Source organism: Oncorhynchus gorbuscha, linkage group LG10 (genome assembly GCF_021184085.1).
Source record: "Oncorhynchus gorbuscha isolate QuinsamMale2020 ecotype Even-year linkage group LG10, OgorEven_v1.0, whole genome shotgun sequence".
NCBI classification, from domain to species: Eukaryota; Metazoa; Chordata; class Actinopteri; order Salmoniformes; family Salmonidae; genus Oncorhynchus; species Oncorhynchus gorbuscha.
In genome coordinates this window covers 64,567,549-64,585,329 of record NC_060182.1, presented here as the reverse complement: position 1 = coordinate 64,585,329, position 17,781 = coordinate 64,567,549, and the positions used below count along the sequence as shown (strand labels likewise).

General features: G+C 42.3%; 1 protein-coding gene across 4 annotated transcripts in view; it reads left to right on the top strand.

Moving 5' to 3' along the window:
• Positions 1–785: 785 nt before the first annotated feature.
• LOC124046348 (palmitoyltransferase ZDHHC14-like) overlaps positions 786–17,781 on the top strand; it is a 122,354-nt gene continuing 105,358 nt past the window's right edge. The window contains exons 1-2 of one of the 4 annotated variants that reach the window (XM_046366631.1): positions 786–1,273; positions 4,985–5,294. In XM_046366631.1, the coding sequence (XP_046222587.1) occupies positions 5,050–5,294 (245 nt within the window). In that variant the 5' untranslated portion in view covers positions 786–1,273; positions 4,985–5,049. Of the gene's footprint in view, positions 1,274–1,893; positions 2,120–2,165; positions 2,302–4,984; positions 5,295–17,781 lie in introns of those variants that run through there. The other 3 variants (XM_046366634.1, XM_046366632.1, XM_046366633.1) reach the window with 3 other exon arrangements.

The following is a 17,781-nucleotide window of genomic DNA, read 5'->3' as shown; positions in this document are numbered from 1 at the left end:
GGCATCTGTGAGAGAACAGGCAGCTCCATTGAGGCCCTCTCCATTTTGAAGTAGTCAATTTTCTTCTTCTACTCCTTCTATGAGTTGGCAAACAAACAAAGGTGCATACTGCCACCTGGAATGTGTTGTTTGAACAGGTATAAAGACAATGTTGGCCATTTTTCAGTTATGGAATGTTTGCTCACGAGTATAATTCATTGGCTGACCCCTCCTGGTGACCTGGATGGAATAATGTGATCCTTCCTTAACCAGAGGAAGAGGCAAAGCGGGAGGGTCAACTCCAGTCAAAATCTGTCCAAGGCAGAATACAGCGATAAGCAGACCAATAAATAGACAGTCTGCCTTCCCTCCTTTGGGAGAATGACTCCCATTGTTAGAGCGGAGACAAGAACATCTCATCAGTATATACAGTATCTCTGCATTAACCCATATGAAGTCCCACCCAGTTGACTACTTCAAAATGGTGAAGGTCCTCAATCGCACTGCCCATGCTAAAACGGGCTTTTGGGCACCACAGTCCCCCATCTATCTACATGATAAGTATTAATTCCCCTGCGGGCGCCAACATAGTAGTAGACTAGAATTCAGGATCTAACAGGGTCTAATTTCCATCATGTATTGTTCTATATTATTGAAGACATTAATGCTATTTTTTTGTATCATACAAGCATTGGACATTTGTTTTCATTTTCTATCCAGATGCGCAATCAATTATATAATGGTTCACTAGCTACATTCCCACTGACCAAAAAAAAGAGGAGGAGCTGTGTGTTACGTATGCGGTAACGTTTTCTTGTTGCAATGAACAGCACAACGTGAGGGTGGCAGCAGTGGGAATACTTTCCCAACAATATAGCAAACACAGTGTGTGATATCGATGTTTCAGCAGCCTGTCTGGGAATAGTGTATCGCGCAAGCGAATGAGTACGTGGCACAATGATCGGAATATCCTCAGATTTGGGATGTCTGTAGCTAGCTGGAAGAAGCGATCTTTCGTACTGCGCGCAACGACTACCCAAGAGAGCCAGGATGGAGCATATCTTCTAAACATCCCTCGCGCTATCTGCTGCGGTTGAAGTGGTGTGGCGTGGGACCGATGACCGTTCTATACACTGACTTTCTATGAATGAAGCGTTTGGCGTTTTCAGACCAGGCATAAACGTTTTGTAATTCAGAGAGAAAGGATGATATTGGTTTCGACTGCAGTTCGCAACAAACCCGGATACAAGAGCGGAAAAAAGTGCCGTACCACAAGCAGTGTCGACTTACTTTGGTGAGCTGTCAGAGGGGTCGAAACACTTAACGTTAGAGGGATTAGGTTTCTGTGATGGTATGCCGCTGCTGATGTGACCGTAATGTTTGCTGAATGAAAACCGGTATTGGTTTACAGGAAACAACAGAACACTCAGAAGCCCCCCCCCCCCGAGTTTCAATACAAGTATATGTTACAATGTCGTTAGCTTAGCTAGCTGCATTTTCTTTTGTGTTGGTAGTTTGCTACTAGCTAACGTTAGCTGTCTATACATAGCCGTAAAGTACATATGCCGGATGATTTTCATTAGTTAATGATATTAACATTAGTTAACGTTTGATTATTTGGTAATGTTAGTTCCGTTAGCTAACTACACATTGTTACAGCGGTGATATGAACGCTTCTGTACATCCCGTTACATTAACTAACTAGTGTAAAACATAGCAGACAAACGTTCAAATAACCTATTCTTGGCGATACTTTAAGTTCTCAATTCGTGAGAAAATTATCTTATACATATCCGTGTCCAGTTGCAGGTGTTTCTCCAAAAAACAGATAATATTCAGAAAAGTATCAAATCCACGTTTTGTTGAGTTACAAATGCCTCTTGCAAGTGTGTAGATCTTTGTTTTGGTCGCGCTGTCATTTAGTTCCGCACGTGGCCGCGACTAGTTCCTGCAAAGATGCTGGGAAATGCAAGATCTCTGGCAAATAAAATGGCATGGGAACTCCTCACTCGGTGCCAAACGTGGATTTAATATATTTCTGAATATTCTCTGTTTTTTGGAGAACCACCTGCAACTGGGCACGACATGTATAAGAAACTTTTTGTCCGAATCGAGAGAATTAAAGTATCGCCAAGAAGAGGTTAGTTAAATGTGCCTGCTATGCTTTACACTAGCTAACATATAAAGGTCTAAAGGAAAGGTTCACCCATTTTGAATGTTATATTGTTTTTGTGCATCTCTGAGTGATGTTCTAACGATTCCCTGGATCATTTAATGTTCATGCGTTTCTGAGTTATTGGCGTTCAAGCAGGCATAAATCCGGTAGGTATGACGTAGCACCGTGATAAAACCGCTCTCACTGCTCTGGAAGTTAATATGAATACGACTTTTAGATCGCAAAAACGTCTATCATACATGTCAGATTTCAATACTGTCCGATGTCATAACTCGGGAGAATGTCTTCTCTCAAATGAGCCATTGATAATATTTTTGCGAGTTTCCTACCTCGAGAAATGTGTTATTTAATGTAGGGCCTAGGGTGTATTGCTTGGTGCTGTTGCCACAGATATTATAGAAAGCACCTTGCGGCCCATTTTACGTTGCATGGGCAACTTTTACCATCTCCTTAAAAGTATATCCGCCGTTGCGAATGTTAGTCTCCACTCTGTTTATTTATTTCACCTGTATTTAACCAGGTAGGCAAGTTGAGAACAAGTTCTCATTTACAATTGTGACCTGGCCAAGATAAAGCAAAGCAGTTCGACACAGAGTTACACATGGCGTAAAACAAACATGCAGTCAATAATACAGTATAAACAAATACGATGTGAGCAAATGAGGTGAGATAAGGGGGGTAAAGACAAAAAAAAGGCCATGGTGGCAAAGTAAATACAACATAGCAAGTAAAACACTGGAATGGTAGATTTGCAGTGGAAGAATGTGCAAAGTAGAAATAAATATAATGGGTGAGTGAGATCGATCAGCAGGTTGAACATGGTGAGATTGTAGACTCCAACATTGATAGTGCAATTTGTTTAGGCGATTTTTACAGCTAACTAGCTACATTACATGCTGATATTGTCTTTGGTATTGTTGTGTTTAGCTACGTTTGCTAGCCAGCTAGCCAGTCCATTGTATTGCGGATTTTGTAGTCGACTTGAGCTGCAACAGATTTCCACAAAGATTTTCAATGGTGCTACCAACCTTATTATGACGGCGTATAACACAAAAATTAAACATTTGTTCACAAAAAATATTGTGCTCATTTATCGCTGTAAATTAAAGGAATAAGTGGTTTTGGGTGGATTGTTAGCTGCTTTTAGCAACTCTAATATTTACACTAGGGTTGCTGGGAATTAGCTTGCAATAAAAAAGAATAGTCCGCCGAAAACTATTTCAACTTACTGTGTAGATTGTCTGTAGCCTTGGTCCTTATGCAGGGAGGAATTTGATTTTTTTTTAAACACGATGGGACATAATTAAACAATTTACACAGGTGGGTCTGTTGTAGACCCATGCAGTTCCTCAGTAAGAGTAGGGTCAGTTCTGCTTATTGTGCAAGTGTGGTGCATTTGCAGGACTTTAATTTTGATGTGTGGTAAGTGGACAAGAAGTGGGTCTACAAAAGAGCCACGTTTGGAAAGCCTGTTTCATTTATGTTTTATTAGATGTCTTTCTCTCCCCCCCCCTGCATAAACAGCAGAGTAAGCTGAAATATAATTTTATTTAACTTATGGCTTCCTGTGGACTATTTATTTATTTGTAAGATAATTCCAAGCAACGCTAGTTTAAAGTTGTAATGGCACTTGCTTAAGTACAGTGAAATGCCTTTCTTTCAAGCTCTATCCCCAACAATGCAATAATCAATAACAATGTAATACTACAAATAATAAGGTATAACAGAAACACACAAGATATAAGAAGAACACAATAAAGTAAGTAAGCATACTATATACAGGGTCAGTTCCAATACTATATTTACAAAGTGCAGTGATACTGGATCAATAGAGGTAGATATGTATAGGGGTAAGGTGAATAGGCCTCAGGATATATGATAAACAGAGTAGCAGCAGCATATGTGAGTGGGTGTGTGTAGTCAGTATAAATGTATGTGCATGTTATGTGTGTGTGAGCAAATGATGGAGTGTGTGTTGGAGAATCAGTGTGCGTATTGTAGGGCTCTGAGTATGCATAGAGAAAGTGCACAAATAATCAAATAGTCCGTGCAGCCATTTTGTTAGCTATTTAGCAGTATTATGGCAAAGGGATAGAAGCTGTTCATGAGCCTGTTGGTGTCAGACTTGATGCACCGGCACCACCTGCCGTGTGGAAGCAGAGAGAACAGTCTATGGCTTTGGTTGTTGGAGTCTTTAACGATTTTACGGGCCTTTCTTTCACACCGCTTGATATAGCGATCCTGGATGGCAGGGCGCTGTCCGAACCACTAGGCTGTCCGCACCGCGCTGGTGTGTGAATACTAGCGTTGCTAAAAGCATCTAGGGTATGGAAGCATTCACCTTTCACCGCCATACCAGTGTGTGGCTAGGGCCAAGGAAATTAAACAATTCCTTGCTAGTTGCTAGCTAGCCAGTGAAAAGTTTCAAGCATGTGAGAAGCTGTCACTTGTAGCTAGCTAGTTATCTTAGTGATAAAATGGGTAGCCAAGTAGGTCTGGTTGTCATGCTAGAGAAATGTGTGTGCTGAAATTTAGCTACATGAACTCAGAAAACATTAGCTGTCTGATTAAACATGATTTCTTAAATGGTAGCTAGCTAATTTTATAAATCCATACAACCTCATCAGCAATAATAAAACAAAAATGAAAAGTGATCCTAAAGTCAGACTGGTCCCAGATCTGTTTGTGTTGTTTTGCCAACTGTTGTTCATTGTCTTTTTGGCATGACAGCAACCATAGGAGTTGGCTCGGGCACCACCCACAGATCTGGGACCAGGCTATAATCAGACCACTTTCTTTCCAGTAACATAATAGTTGCTTTCATTACAGCGGCGCTTGTACCCCCTGGCCCTGGACTGCTTCAACTGTTGGGGGATCTCACTGAGTGACCATTGATGCTGCATCTCAGGGTTGCTGAGCCTATGCGAGAGTGCGAGTACAGCCAGATCAGCACTCGCAGCTCGACCCCGATGGAGACTCCATACAAGAAGAGGACCCCAAAGAGGAGGAAGTGGCAAGCCTTCCCAGGGCGGAATAAATTTTACTGCAATGGGAGGATCATGATGGCCAGGCAGACAGGGGTCTTCTACCTTACCCTTGTCCTAATTCTCGTCACAAGCGGACTCTTCTTCGCTTTTGAGTAAGTAGCTAAAGGTTTTGCCCTTTGATTTTTGCCATCTTTTCTTTGGCCATGCCCACTTTTCCTATGAACTGGGCATTGGGGCTGTCTGGAGTTTTGGTGTGCTGTAGCTAACAAAGAGCCAGGGTTTATGGCCCAACCTGTCACTGTGTATTAGCCAGGGGTGGCCTGCATGTGGATGAGACTGTGGCTCTCTCACTCACTGTTCCTCAAGGTGCTCTTTCACCCTGAGCTGTCGTATTGAGCAGCGTCTTGGAGTTGGCAGAGGGTTTAAAGCCTTTTCATTCCGTTAGCTCAGCTCTAATGTTTAATCTTAGACATTTTTCTGGAAGTGTCATGGCAATTAATTAGAGGGTAGATACTGTAGCGTAGGTAGGCTACTTGTCTTAACTCTCATTCATCACTCTTACTGACAGCCAGGATAGCCTACTTGATGTCCATTTGCCTCTCGGGTTAGTAATCATGGTAACACTTGCCTAGTTTCTTTTGAAAAGGTGTGGCTGCTCTTGTTTGTCATAGTCACCGCCTCTTTGTTTGAGTGACTGCACTGTACGATACTTGTCCATGCATGTAGATTGGGGCGACAGGTAGCCTTGTGGTTAGAGCGTTGGGCCAGTAACCGAAAGGTTGCTGGATCGAATCCCCGAGCTAACAAGGAAAAATCTATCATTCAGCCCCTGACCAAGGTAGTTATTAACCCACTGTTCCGTGCGCCGATGATGTTGATTTAAGGCATTTCAGTTGTACAACTGGCTAGGTATCCCACTTCCCCTAGACTTCATAAGCCTTAAATGGTCAGTCCTTTCCAAATAAATGTATTCCAGTTTCATTAGCATTTTTGTTCTAGACAACTCCTCTTCCCTCATTCTTTCTCTCTTGCGTACACACACAGCAACACACACGTAATCCAAACCCCATCCATTCTAAACACAGCAGTGAGAAACAAAAGTATATGACTTCTCTGAAGTACCAGATTTCCCCAGCCCGGACTGGTTTACCCTGTTTTTAGGAAATTTCTACAGATCTGTCAGACTTGCTTGTTTTACAAGCATTCTACTGCACCTGCCATAACATCTGCAAATCTGTGTATGTGACCAATATACTTTGATTTTATTTGTTGTGACACATTGTTTACTTCATGTGGTGAAGTGTGGAGCCTGTAAAGCCAGAGAGCTGTGAGTCCCCACTTCTCCTCTCTCACACTGTCCCTGGCTTTATAACAGTGCTTGCTGCATCTCAGCAGCAGGACAACCTGTCACCTGGGGGGGGTGCTCCTGACGAATCATTCCTTGTCACAATCTGCTTCTTTTCCTACTTTGGCTTGGATGTTGTTGCTGATTCAGGACAGGCAGCTTTTCTCACTAGGGGTTCCGTATGCATGATCAAGACCTGGGTATATTCTTTGTCATATCAATGTAAAAACCTTTTCCATGTTGTCATTTCCGCTAATCCTGACCTGCTGCCGGTTCCATTCCCTTAGTAGTGCTCTGCATTATGTGAGAGATGTTGACCTCCTGCCTTCCACCAACTTTATCAGCTAGACTTGTATAAACCCACCTCAGTGCCGTCACTGTCATAACCCCAGTTGCCAAGAACAACTCTGGTTGTGAGCATTCATCACTGTAAAAAATAGGCTACAAGTTATATTTTGGCCAGTGCAGAGCTGTCTGTATATTGATGAAAGTGGCAGAGCCTGGTAACCATCCAATCCTCACACAGGGACCTACATCCACACACCTGGAGAATACTAGCTGCTTCCTAGTGAGACACCCCTTAGGGCTTAATTTCCTGCCTGCCTGCCTGCCCTGCCCAGTTGAACCACCACTCTCTCTCGGTGTCGCCTGCTGCCTCTGTTTGTTATCACTATAGTGTTCCGTTCACAGGAACAGCAGAGGACGACGGAGAGCTCAGTACCGTAGGCTCAGTAATGTCGCATCTCCTCTCTCCAGACCTGCAGGCCACCCGAGTCCTCCTGACTATCCTCTCTGTCCACCCCTGTTCAGCTGAGAGGAGCCAGCTATCTATCGGACAGGGTGCTAGTCAGGACATTGAACCTGCTCACTGTGGTTTGCTGTCCTCGACTTTAATGTGTCTAGATTTGCTGTGTATTTCCTACCTTTCACAGGCCGGTGCTAGTCCAGCCCAGGGCATTGTCGTGAACGTCTAGCATAATCCCTATTGGTGCCTGCCTGGCTGCCATAATGCTAAACCCTCATTCCTCATTCTCCTTCAGATGCATATCATGAACAAGGTTGAAGGTGTGTTGTAGCCAAATGGCAGAGGCTTGGTTGTCTGCCTGTCACTAGCCTTAAACTCACATCAGAGGTCCAGTCTTGTGAGGTCATCCATTGTTCCTCTGCGTTCTCCAGACTTCCTTCCAGTTGGTGGAGAGAAAGCGGAGATGTATGAAGCAGTAAAGCTTGGGAGGCAGCAGGAAAAGCAGATGTGGTCTTCATCCCTCTTATTGTCCCCCCATCTCAGAAAGAGATACTCTGCTATTTATGTATGGTAAGCCCTCTTAGTGAAAGCCAGACTCTGATCTGTTTATTATTCTGTTCTGTTGCAACTTGCACGTGTTCCCCCTTTCCCCCTGTAAGAGTTTTACCCAGACAAATGTTTGAAATAGTTATTTTGAGGCACTGTAGTTCATGTCCTTTAGAAAGTACTGTAGGCCTTGTTCCACAGTACTTCCCGTTGTCCAAGGAGATGTCTGAACTCTTGTTTGTCTATGAAAAACTCCATTCTGGACTGAACATAGGCTTAGTTATTTAAAGCAGCTAGCTTGTGACACTGCACAAATGAGGTGTGTGTGACATGCAGCAAATCATAATAGATGGCACGCAAGATCCAGTGATCCTCTCTCTCTCTCAAGCTTGCTCTTGCCCTCGCTCGCTCGCTCGCACACCCGCTCCCGCCCTCTCTCACTCGTGCCCTCTCTCCTCGCTCTCTGTTGATGCTTAGCTCAGACAACTATGGTTGCTATTAGACCCGCTGCTTTGTCTCGCTCTCTGAAATGTGTGCAAGACTGAGAGATGCAGATCCCCCTTGGTTTGTTTGCCACATTGTCTCGAGAGTAAAATATACATCTACCACATGTGGTGTGCAAGTCTCTCTGTGTGTGCAGGGATGGAATTGTTTATTGAATTTACGGGGCATTTCTGCACCCTCTGACTTGTATAAACGGGTGGGTAGGTGAGAGTACATTCACGTGATTCACATGTGTGTTTGCGTGGGTATGTGTGTTATGGTTGCCCACTGTGTGACCTCATTCTGAATGTCATCTCTCTGTGTGACATTCTGATTGTTTTACTTCAATAATAAGGAAGGCCAGTTCCTTCCTGCCACACAGCAGCAAAAACACGCAGCGCAACAGTTAGGCTTCTGCCAGGGATCGCATGATGATGTAGTGACCTAACGCTAATTTCAACTAACACATGATGACTTTGCATTTGGCGAAATGTAAAGGCAATGGAAATGTTTAACCAGTTGTGTTATGGTCAGTATGTTTAGCGTGGTTTTTGAGTGGGTGTTGGCAAGCAGGATCTTGTTTCACACACACACACACACACACACACACACACACACACACACACACACACACACACACACACACACACACACACACACACACACACACACACACACACACACACACACACACACACACACACACACACACACACAGGGATGTGACAAATGGAAAAATGTTCTTAACATTTAAACTGACTGTAACAAATAAAAATAATCCATAAAAAAATAAAGTGATAATTCTGTGTGAATTATTTAATTATGTGAACAATGGAGAATATGGTCCTATTGTGTATGGTGTTCCTATGCTAAGGGTTAATTACATTTTTTTCTACCACAGTCAGGCTGAATATGAAACTCAACACTTGGCCCCTAAGCCCTTTTAACTCAACACTTGCTTTTATGTTCGATAGTGATCACTCGAGTCTTCAAGTGTTTTGGCCAAAATTAGCATTGAGACGATGCACACTCTGTCCCAACTGCCACTTATCAATATTCCAACATTCTGAATCATTCACAAGCATTGTTCACCCACGACTTGTCTTGTGCGTGACTCACTCACTATGAAACACGAGCACTTGGGCCGACGGACACACATACGGACTTGCAATATTTCTTCCATGGCAAAAGTGAAAACACGGAGCAGATAACTCTTTGGCCCTTTAAACAAAAAAAACCCTGCTGTATGTAAAATATTTTGTACTATAGCTTAGAAATTGAAATAAATGTGCCTCTTGATGACAATGTTTGTTTCCAACATTAGGGCTGTTTTCCTAAAGAAGTTCAATTCGATTTGTGTTTTGTTTCCTTGTCACAATACTATCGAGTATCCTGGTACTGGTGTCGTCCCAGCTCTATATGGCACCCGGGGAGTAGGGGCAAAGTGCTGTTTCAAAAGGAGTGGATGCATGGAAAGCGAATCGGCTAATTGGGCAGATTTATTGCCACTCGACCGTGGCTAGTTGCACAACGAGTCGATAATCCGGTGCGAATGACTAGTGCGCCGGTGTTGTATCGACATGCCTGCCGAACTGAGGTGCTTCCTACTGGGAAACTATCACGGTGTCGCCGCCGGCGTTACCTAACATGGCACTTTTCCCCCCTCCCATGGTTAGATTTGAACTAGGATAGCAGCCTATGCAAGAAATAACTAATATTTATAACCGTCTAGACGTCACCTTGATACATGTACAGTCTACTACTCAATGGGGAGGGCATGAATGGCAATAACACCGGGACACAGTGCCCTTTGTTCCCGCTTGCCAAGCCCTACTGTCACTCTGATAGTGGCTAATGGCCAATATTTGTATTAAATTTTTTATTTATCCGTTATTTTACCAGGTAAGTTGACTGAGAACACGTTCTCATTTGCAGCAACGACCTGGGGAATAGTTACAGGGGAGAGGAGGGGGCTGAATGAGCCAATTGTAAACAGGGGATTAATAGGTGACTGTGATGGTTTGAGGGCCAGATTGGGAATTTACCCAGGACACCGGGGTTAACACCCTTACTCTTATGATAAGTGCCATGGGATCTTTAATGACCTCAGAGTGTCAGGACACCCGTTTAACGTCCCATCCGAAAGACTGCACCCTACACAGGGCAGTGTACCCAATCACTGCCCTGGGGCATTGGAATATTTATTTTTAGGCCAGAGGAAAGAGTGCCTCCTACTGGCCCTCCAACACCACTTCCAGCAGCATCTGGTCTCCCATCCATATCAGGGCGACAGTCACAGTAAGCACATGCATACAAGCAACAGTAATTTTAATAAAAAATAAAAAATAGTCTGTTTTAGAACTGAAAATGTTACATTTATTTTTGGAAAACTAACTATGAAATTTGACTGACTGGTGCACGGTATAGCAAACATGTTTTTTTCTGTAGAACAAACTGTTTGGTACTAGAATTGGACACTTTCGGTACTTTTGTCAAATGTGACTTCCTTCGTAAACTGAGAGGATCAAGTCTGTCTATCAGCGCAGCCGCTGTCCCCACACGAGCGCCTCTGTGCATGCCTCTTGCCTGCTCAACGTACTTGTTGCTAGAGCTACCACTGCACTGGGAATCTGGTCTGCATCATGTTCGCTTCCCACTCATGCTGCACAGAAGTTAACACACTTGAATAATTCAACACGGCATGTTGGAAACTGTAGTGTTAGTTACTGTTCACAAAACAATGTCAATAGAGGCTAGAACACTTTACAATGCAAGAAGATACTGGTAGCTTCCAGCTTTGTAGGCTAATTTCCTTGCTAGCTTACAATTGAAGCTAACATCAATTCACATCCCTGGTACTTTGTTTGTGATAATATGCTAATTATTTTCTTTGTATTTTAGTTATAAGTAAAAACAGTTCTCAGAGCAGGCTCAACTTGTCATTTATGGCAGTTGGACAAGTTGTGTCTGCTCTGAGAACTGTTTTTACTGATAACTAAAATGCAAATAATTCAGGTACTGACCTTCCTGATCCTTCCCATAGGTGAAAAGCAGGCTCTACTCTGTGTAAATAGCAAATTTACCTTTTTGGGCAAGTGACCATAATCTTCGGGCAACCAAAAAGTACTCCTGAAACTACCCTGACAAGCCTGATCTGCAAGTGCCTTTCAAACTTTTTAAAGGGATATTTCACCCAAATGTATAAAGTGAAATATTGGTTTTCTTCCCCTGTAAGCAGTCTATGGACAAGGTATGACAGCAATCCATGCGTTGGTTTTATTTCCTTGGCACTGTTTCCAAAGAACGTTTTTAGCATTTCAAGTCATGGGACTGATTTATTAGCATTTTTCACACCATGTCCTAATCATCCAAAAGTATCTCAAATGTATTGTGAAGCTCAACAAAGTTACTTATAGATGATTTAAACATCATACAAGGAAATTGCTAATATCGGTCCCATGACTTGAATGGGATTTGTGCCACCAGGGCATGTGGAAACGGTGCCAGTGAAACTAAACCAAAGCATTGATTTGCTGTCTTAACTTGTCCATAGACTGCTTACAGGGTAAATATGAGTATTTTTTTGTAATTTGAGTGAACTGTCCCTTAATGTCAATCCCTGTTCATCATAGCTTCCTATTTCAATGGCAGGCCACTAGGAGTGTGGTTTAAGTTGCCATCAACTATTGAGTGAGCTTTATCTTCTTGTACCACATCTACAACTAACCATAACTGAGCTCAGAGCTGTACAGTACAGGTGGGTCTAGATCGGTCCCCATCAATGCAGGGCATCAGAAACCAGCACAAAGAATGTCTATATGATCACAATACCAGTGGAGCTGCTAATCATAACGCTACTCTCCATACCCACATCAGGATTAATGCCAGTGTATGCTATTTTGTTTATGTTCTGTTTGCTCGTCGTGCTGAAGTGATCTGTCATTATTCAAATGATCCCGTAAAGCATCGGCAGCAGCTATCAAACCCTCTCATTTTCAGGGCATGGCTGTGACTGAGCAGGCAGCAGCCAGGTAGCTCTGACAGGATTGCTTGTTTTTTTTTTTTCTCACCTTTATTTAACCAGGTAGGCTAGTTGAGAACAGGTTCTCATTTGCAACTGCGACCTGGCCAAGATAAAGCATAGCAGTGTGAACAGACAACACAGAGTTACACATGGAGTAAACAATTAACAAGTCAATAACACAGTAGAAAAAAATGGGCAGTCTATATACAATGTGTGCAAAAGGCATGAGGAGGTAGGCGAATAATACAATTTTGCAGATTAACACTGGAGTGATAAATGATCAGATGGTCATGTACAGGTAGAGATATTGGTGTGCAAAAGAGCAGAAAAGTAAATAAATAAAAAATAGTATAAAAACAGTATGGGGATGAGGTAGGTGAAAATGGGTGGGCTATTTACCAATAGACTATGTACAGCTGCAGCGATCGGTTAGCTGCTCGGATAGCTGATGTTTGAAGTTGGTGAAGGAGATAAAAGTCTCCAACTTCAGCAATTTAAAAAAAATAATAATTAAAATTTATTTATTATTTTTTTATTTTTTGCAGTTCGTTCCAGTCACAGGCAGCAGAGTACTGGAACGAAAGGAGGCCAAATGAGGTGTTGGCTTTAGGGATGATCAGTGAGATACACCTGCTGGAGCGCGTGCTACGGATGGGTGTTGCCATCGTGACCAGTGAACTGAGATAAGGCGGAGCTTTACCTAGCATGGACTTGTAGATGACCTGGAGCCAGTGGGTCTGGCGACGAATATGTAGTGAGGGCCAGCCGACTAGAGCATACAAGTCACAGTGGTGGGTGGTATAAGGTGCTTTAGTGACAAAACGGATGGCACTGTGATAGACTGCATCCAGTTTGCTGAGTAGAGTGTTGGAAGCCATTTTGTAGATGACATCGCCGAAGTCGAGGATCGGTAGGATAGTCAGTTTTACTAGAGTAAGCTTGGCGGCGTGAGTTAAGGAGGCTTTGTTGCGGAATAGAAAGCCAACTCTTGATTTGACAGGATGGTTTGGTTACTCTGACAGGATGGTTTGGTTACTCTGACAGGATGGTTTGGTTACTCTGACAGGATGGTTTGGTTACTCAGTGGGGTATGGAATAGGATTAAACTCGACTTTCATTTGTTATAGACTAAGAGTTATTGAGTTTGACAACATTTGCTGCATTTCTGTAACATCTCATTGTCCATCTCCTTTTTCAGAGATTGTTTGTAGAATAATGTCAGGATGCCTTTTGGTTACAGACACTGGGGCGGCAGGGTAGCCTAGTGGTTAGAGCGTTTGACTAGTAACCGAAAGGTTGCAAGTTCAAATCTCCGAGTTGACAAGGTACAAATCTGTCGTCCCGCCCCTGAACAGGCAGTTAAAATTTAGGCCTGAACACCCCAGGCAAAGCATTAATAGCAAGTTATTCCTAGGCCTTATTGAACACCCCAAAGGCAAAGCATTAACACCCCAGGCAAAGTTATTCCTAGGCCTTATTGAACACCCCAGGCAAAGCATTAATAGCAAATTATTCCTAGGCCTTATTGAACACCCCAGGCAAAGCATTAATAGCAAATTATTCCTAGGCCTTATTGAACACCCCAGGCAAAGCATTAATAGCAAATTATTCCTAGGCCTTATTGAACACCCCAGGCAAAGCATTAATAGCAAGTTATTCCTAGGCCTTATTGAACACCCCAGGCAAAGCATTAATAGCAAATTATTCCTAGGCCTTATTGAACACCCCAGGCAAAGCATTAATATCAAATTATTCCTAGGCCTTATTTAACACCCCAGGCAAAGCATTAATAGCAAATTATTGTAACTGCGTCCATCAGAGAATACAGCAGGTAAAAAATCCCTCAGCCAAGGATGTTGGGAATAGTTTTTTTATTTATTACAAAGGTGCATTATGTCGCTTCTCTCGGAACACAGAACGGGCAGAACTAAGGTAATATGTTTTGGAGGACTATGCAAAGGCAGAACTCCTGAAACTGGTAAGTCAATCCCTCCAGGGGCAGCCAAATGCAGGCTATTGTGAAAGAGTTCAGTATGCTTCTGAAGGCAATTTTTTGGCACAGCCACACCCGCAACACACACAGTTTCCTGAGAATAAAGCACACGCTTTCCTGAGAGGGGGAGTTTGTTCTATGCCTACATAAAGTCTCTCAATGAGTCAGCAAGAAACCACTTACAAGTGTCACCTGCCCTTTTGAAAAACATCCTGATGGAACTTAACCTGTCTTTCACTGCATCCCAACCATAGAGTTCAAACGGCTTTTCAATACTCTACATTTCATAAACTGGATTTAATTGACACACTTACCACTTGCGTTGCATAACTGGTCAGTGAACAATGACTAAGTGAGGTAGAATACTAAACTATGCTAAAGGTCATCCAGCCTCATCTGTGTGTTTAGCAAACATTTCCCTGTTTGGACAAGTCGTTCCTAACGGGTCACTTCTTGTCATGTACTTTCCTGTTTCTCTCTTTCCAGCAAAGCCGAAAGAGGCTAATAATCTGGGTCAGATGGTTTAGACCCTTTGAGGTTGCTGCCCCGATCCTCGCCAAGCCTATCTCCAACCTTTTTAACCTGTCTCCTTTCTGAAGATGTTCCCATTGCTTGGAAGGCAGCCACAATTTGTCCTTTATTTAAACTGTGAAAGGCCTATTTCTATTTTGCCCTGTTTATCAAAAGTGTTGGAAAAATAATCAACTGACTGGCTTTCTTGATTTCTGTAGTATTCTCTGGTATGCAATATGGTTTCCGCTCAGGTTATGGATGTGTCACTGCAACCCTAAAGGTCCTCAATGATGTCACCATTCCCCTTGATTCAGAACAATATTGTGCTGCTATTTGTATTGACTTGGCCAAAACATTTGATACCGGTAGACAATTCCATTCTTGTTGGTCAACTAAGGAGTATTGGGGTCTCTGAGGGGTCTTTGGCCTGGTTTTCTAACTACCTCAGAGTGCAGTGTATAAAGTCAGAAAATCTGCTGTCTCCGCCACTGCCTGTCACCAAGGGAGTACCCCAAGGTGTGATCCTAGGCCCTGCGCTCTTCTCAATTTACATCAACAACATACAGTTGAAGTCAGAAGTTTACATACACCTTAGCCAAATACACTAACTCAGTTTTTTTCACAATTCCTGACATTTAATACAAATACAAATTTGTCGTCTTTGGTCAGTTAGGATCACCACTTTATTTTAAGAATGTGAAATGTCAGAATAATATTAGTGAATGATTTATTATAGCTTTTATTTCTTTCATCACATTCCCAGTGGGCCAGAACGTTACATACAGTGGGGCAAAAAAGTATTTAGTCAGCCACCAAAATCCCAAAACCAAACGGAGGGACCTAGTGAATGACCTGCAGACAGCTACGTGGTTCTATGGCGTTAACACATGCTTACAATTGTTTGTACAGATGAACGTGGTACCTTCAGGCGTTTGGAAATTGCTCCCAAGGATGAACCAGACTTGTGGAGGTCTACAATTTTTCTTTCTAAGGTCTTGGCTGATTTCTTTTGATTTCCCCATGATGTCAATAAAAGAGGCACTTGAGTTTGAAGGTAGGCCTTGAAATACATCCACAGGTACACCTCCAATTGACTCAAATTATGTCAATTTGCCTATCAGAAGCTTCTAAACCCATGACATTATTTTCTGGAATTTTCTAAGCTGGTAAAGGCACAGTCAACCTAGTGTATGTAAACTTCTGACCCACCGGAATTGTGATACAGTGAATTATAAGATAAATATTCTGTCTGTAAACAATTTTTGGAAAAATTACTTGTGTCATGCACAAAGTAGATGTCCTAACTAGAGGTCGACCGATTAATCGGAATGGCTGATTAATTAGGGCTGATTTTAAGTTTTCATAACAATTGGAAATCGGTATTTTTGGGCGGCGATTACATAAAAAAAAAAAAATTATACCCTTTATTTAATATTTATTTAACTAGGCAAGTCAGTTAAGAACACATTCTTATTTTCAATGAAAGCCTAGGAACGGTGAGTTAACTGCCTTGTTCAGGGGCAGAACGACAGATTTTCACCTTGTCAGCTCGGGGATTCAATATTGCAACCTTACAGTTAACTAGTCCAATGCAATAACGACCTGCCTCTCACTCATTGCACTCCACAAGGAGACTGCCTGTTACGTGAATGCAGTAAGCCAAGGTAAGTTGCTAGCTAGCATTAAACTTATCTTATAAAAAAGAATCAATCATAATCACTAGTCAACTACACATGGTTGATGATATTACTAGATATTATCTAGCGTGTCCTGAGTTGCATATAATTTGACTGAGCGGTGGTAGGCCGAAGCAGGCGCGTAAACATTCATTCAAACAGCACTTTCGTGCGTTTTGCCAGCAGCTCTTCGTTGTGCGTCAAGCATTGCACTGTTTGACTTCATGCCTATCAACTCCTGAGATGAGGCTCATGTAACTGAAGTGAAATGGCTAGCTAGTTAGCACGTGCTAATTGTTGTTGTGTTGCTGGTTCGAGCCCAGGGAGGAGCGAGGAGAGGGACGGAGGCTATACTGTTACACTGGCAATACTAAAGTGCCTAAGAACATCCAATAGTCAAAGGTTAATGAAATACAAATGGTATAGAGGGAAATAGTCCTATAATTCCTATAATAACTACAACCTAAAACTTCTTACCTGGGAATATTGAAGACTCATGTTAAAAGGAACCACCAGCTTTCATGTGTTCTCATGTTGCACTTTTACTTTCTTCTCCAACACTTTTTATGCATTATTTAAACCAAATTGAACATATTTCATTATTTACTTGAGGCTAAATTGATTTGATTGATGTATTATATTAAGTTAAAATAAGTGTTAATTCAGTATTGTTGTAAATGTCATTATTACAAATAAATAAATACAATTTGGCCGTTTTTTTATTTTTATTTGTGAATTTATTCACTGCACTCTATACTCCTCTGTAAACTGGTCATCTCTGTATACCTGTCGCAAGACTCACTGGTTGATGCTTATTTATTAAACCCTCTTAGGCCTCACTACCCCCTATCAGAGAGATCTACTGCAGCCCTCATCCTCCACATACAACACCCGTTCTGCCAGTCACATTCCGTTAAAAGTCCCTAAAGCACACACATCCCTGGGTCGCTCCTCTTTTCAGTTCACTGCAGCTAGTGACTGGAACGAGCTGCAACAAACTCAAACTGGACAGTTTTATCTCAATCTCTTCATTCAAAGACTCACTTACTGACAGTTGTGGCTGCTTTGTGTGATGTATTGTTGTCTCTACCTTCTTGCCCTTTGTGCTGTTGTCTGTCCCCAATAATGTTTGTACCATTTTGTGTTGCTGCCTTGCTATGCTGTTGTCTTAGCTCTCTTATCTAGTGTTATGTTGTCTCTCTTGTTGTGATGTGTGTTTTTGTCCTATATATATTTTGTTTGTATTTTTTATCCCTGGCCCCTTCCCCGCAGGAGGCCTTTTGGTAGGCTGTCATTGTAAATAAGAATTTTGTT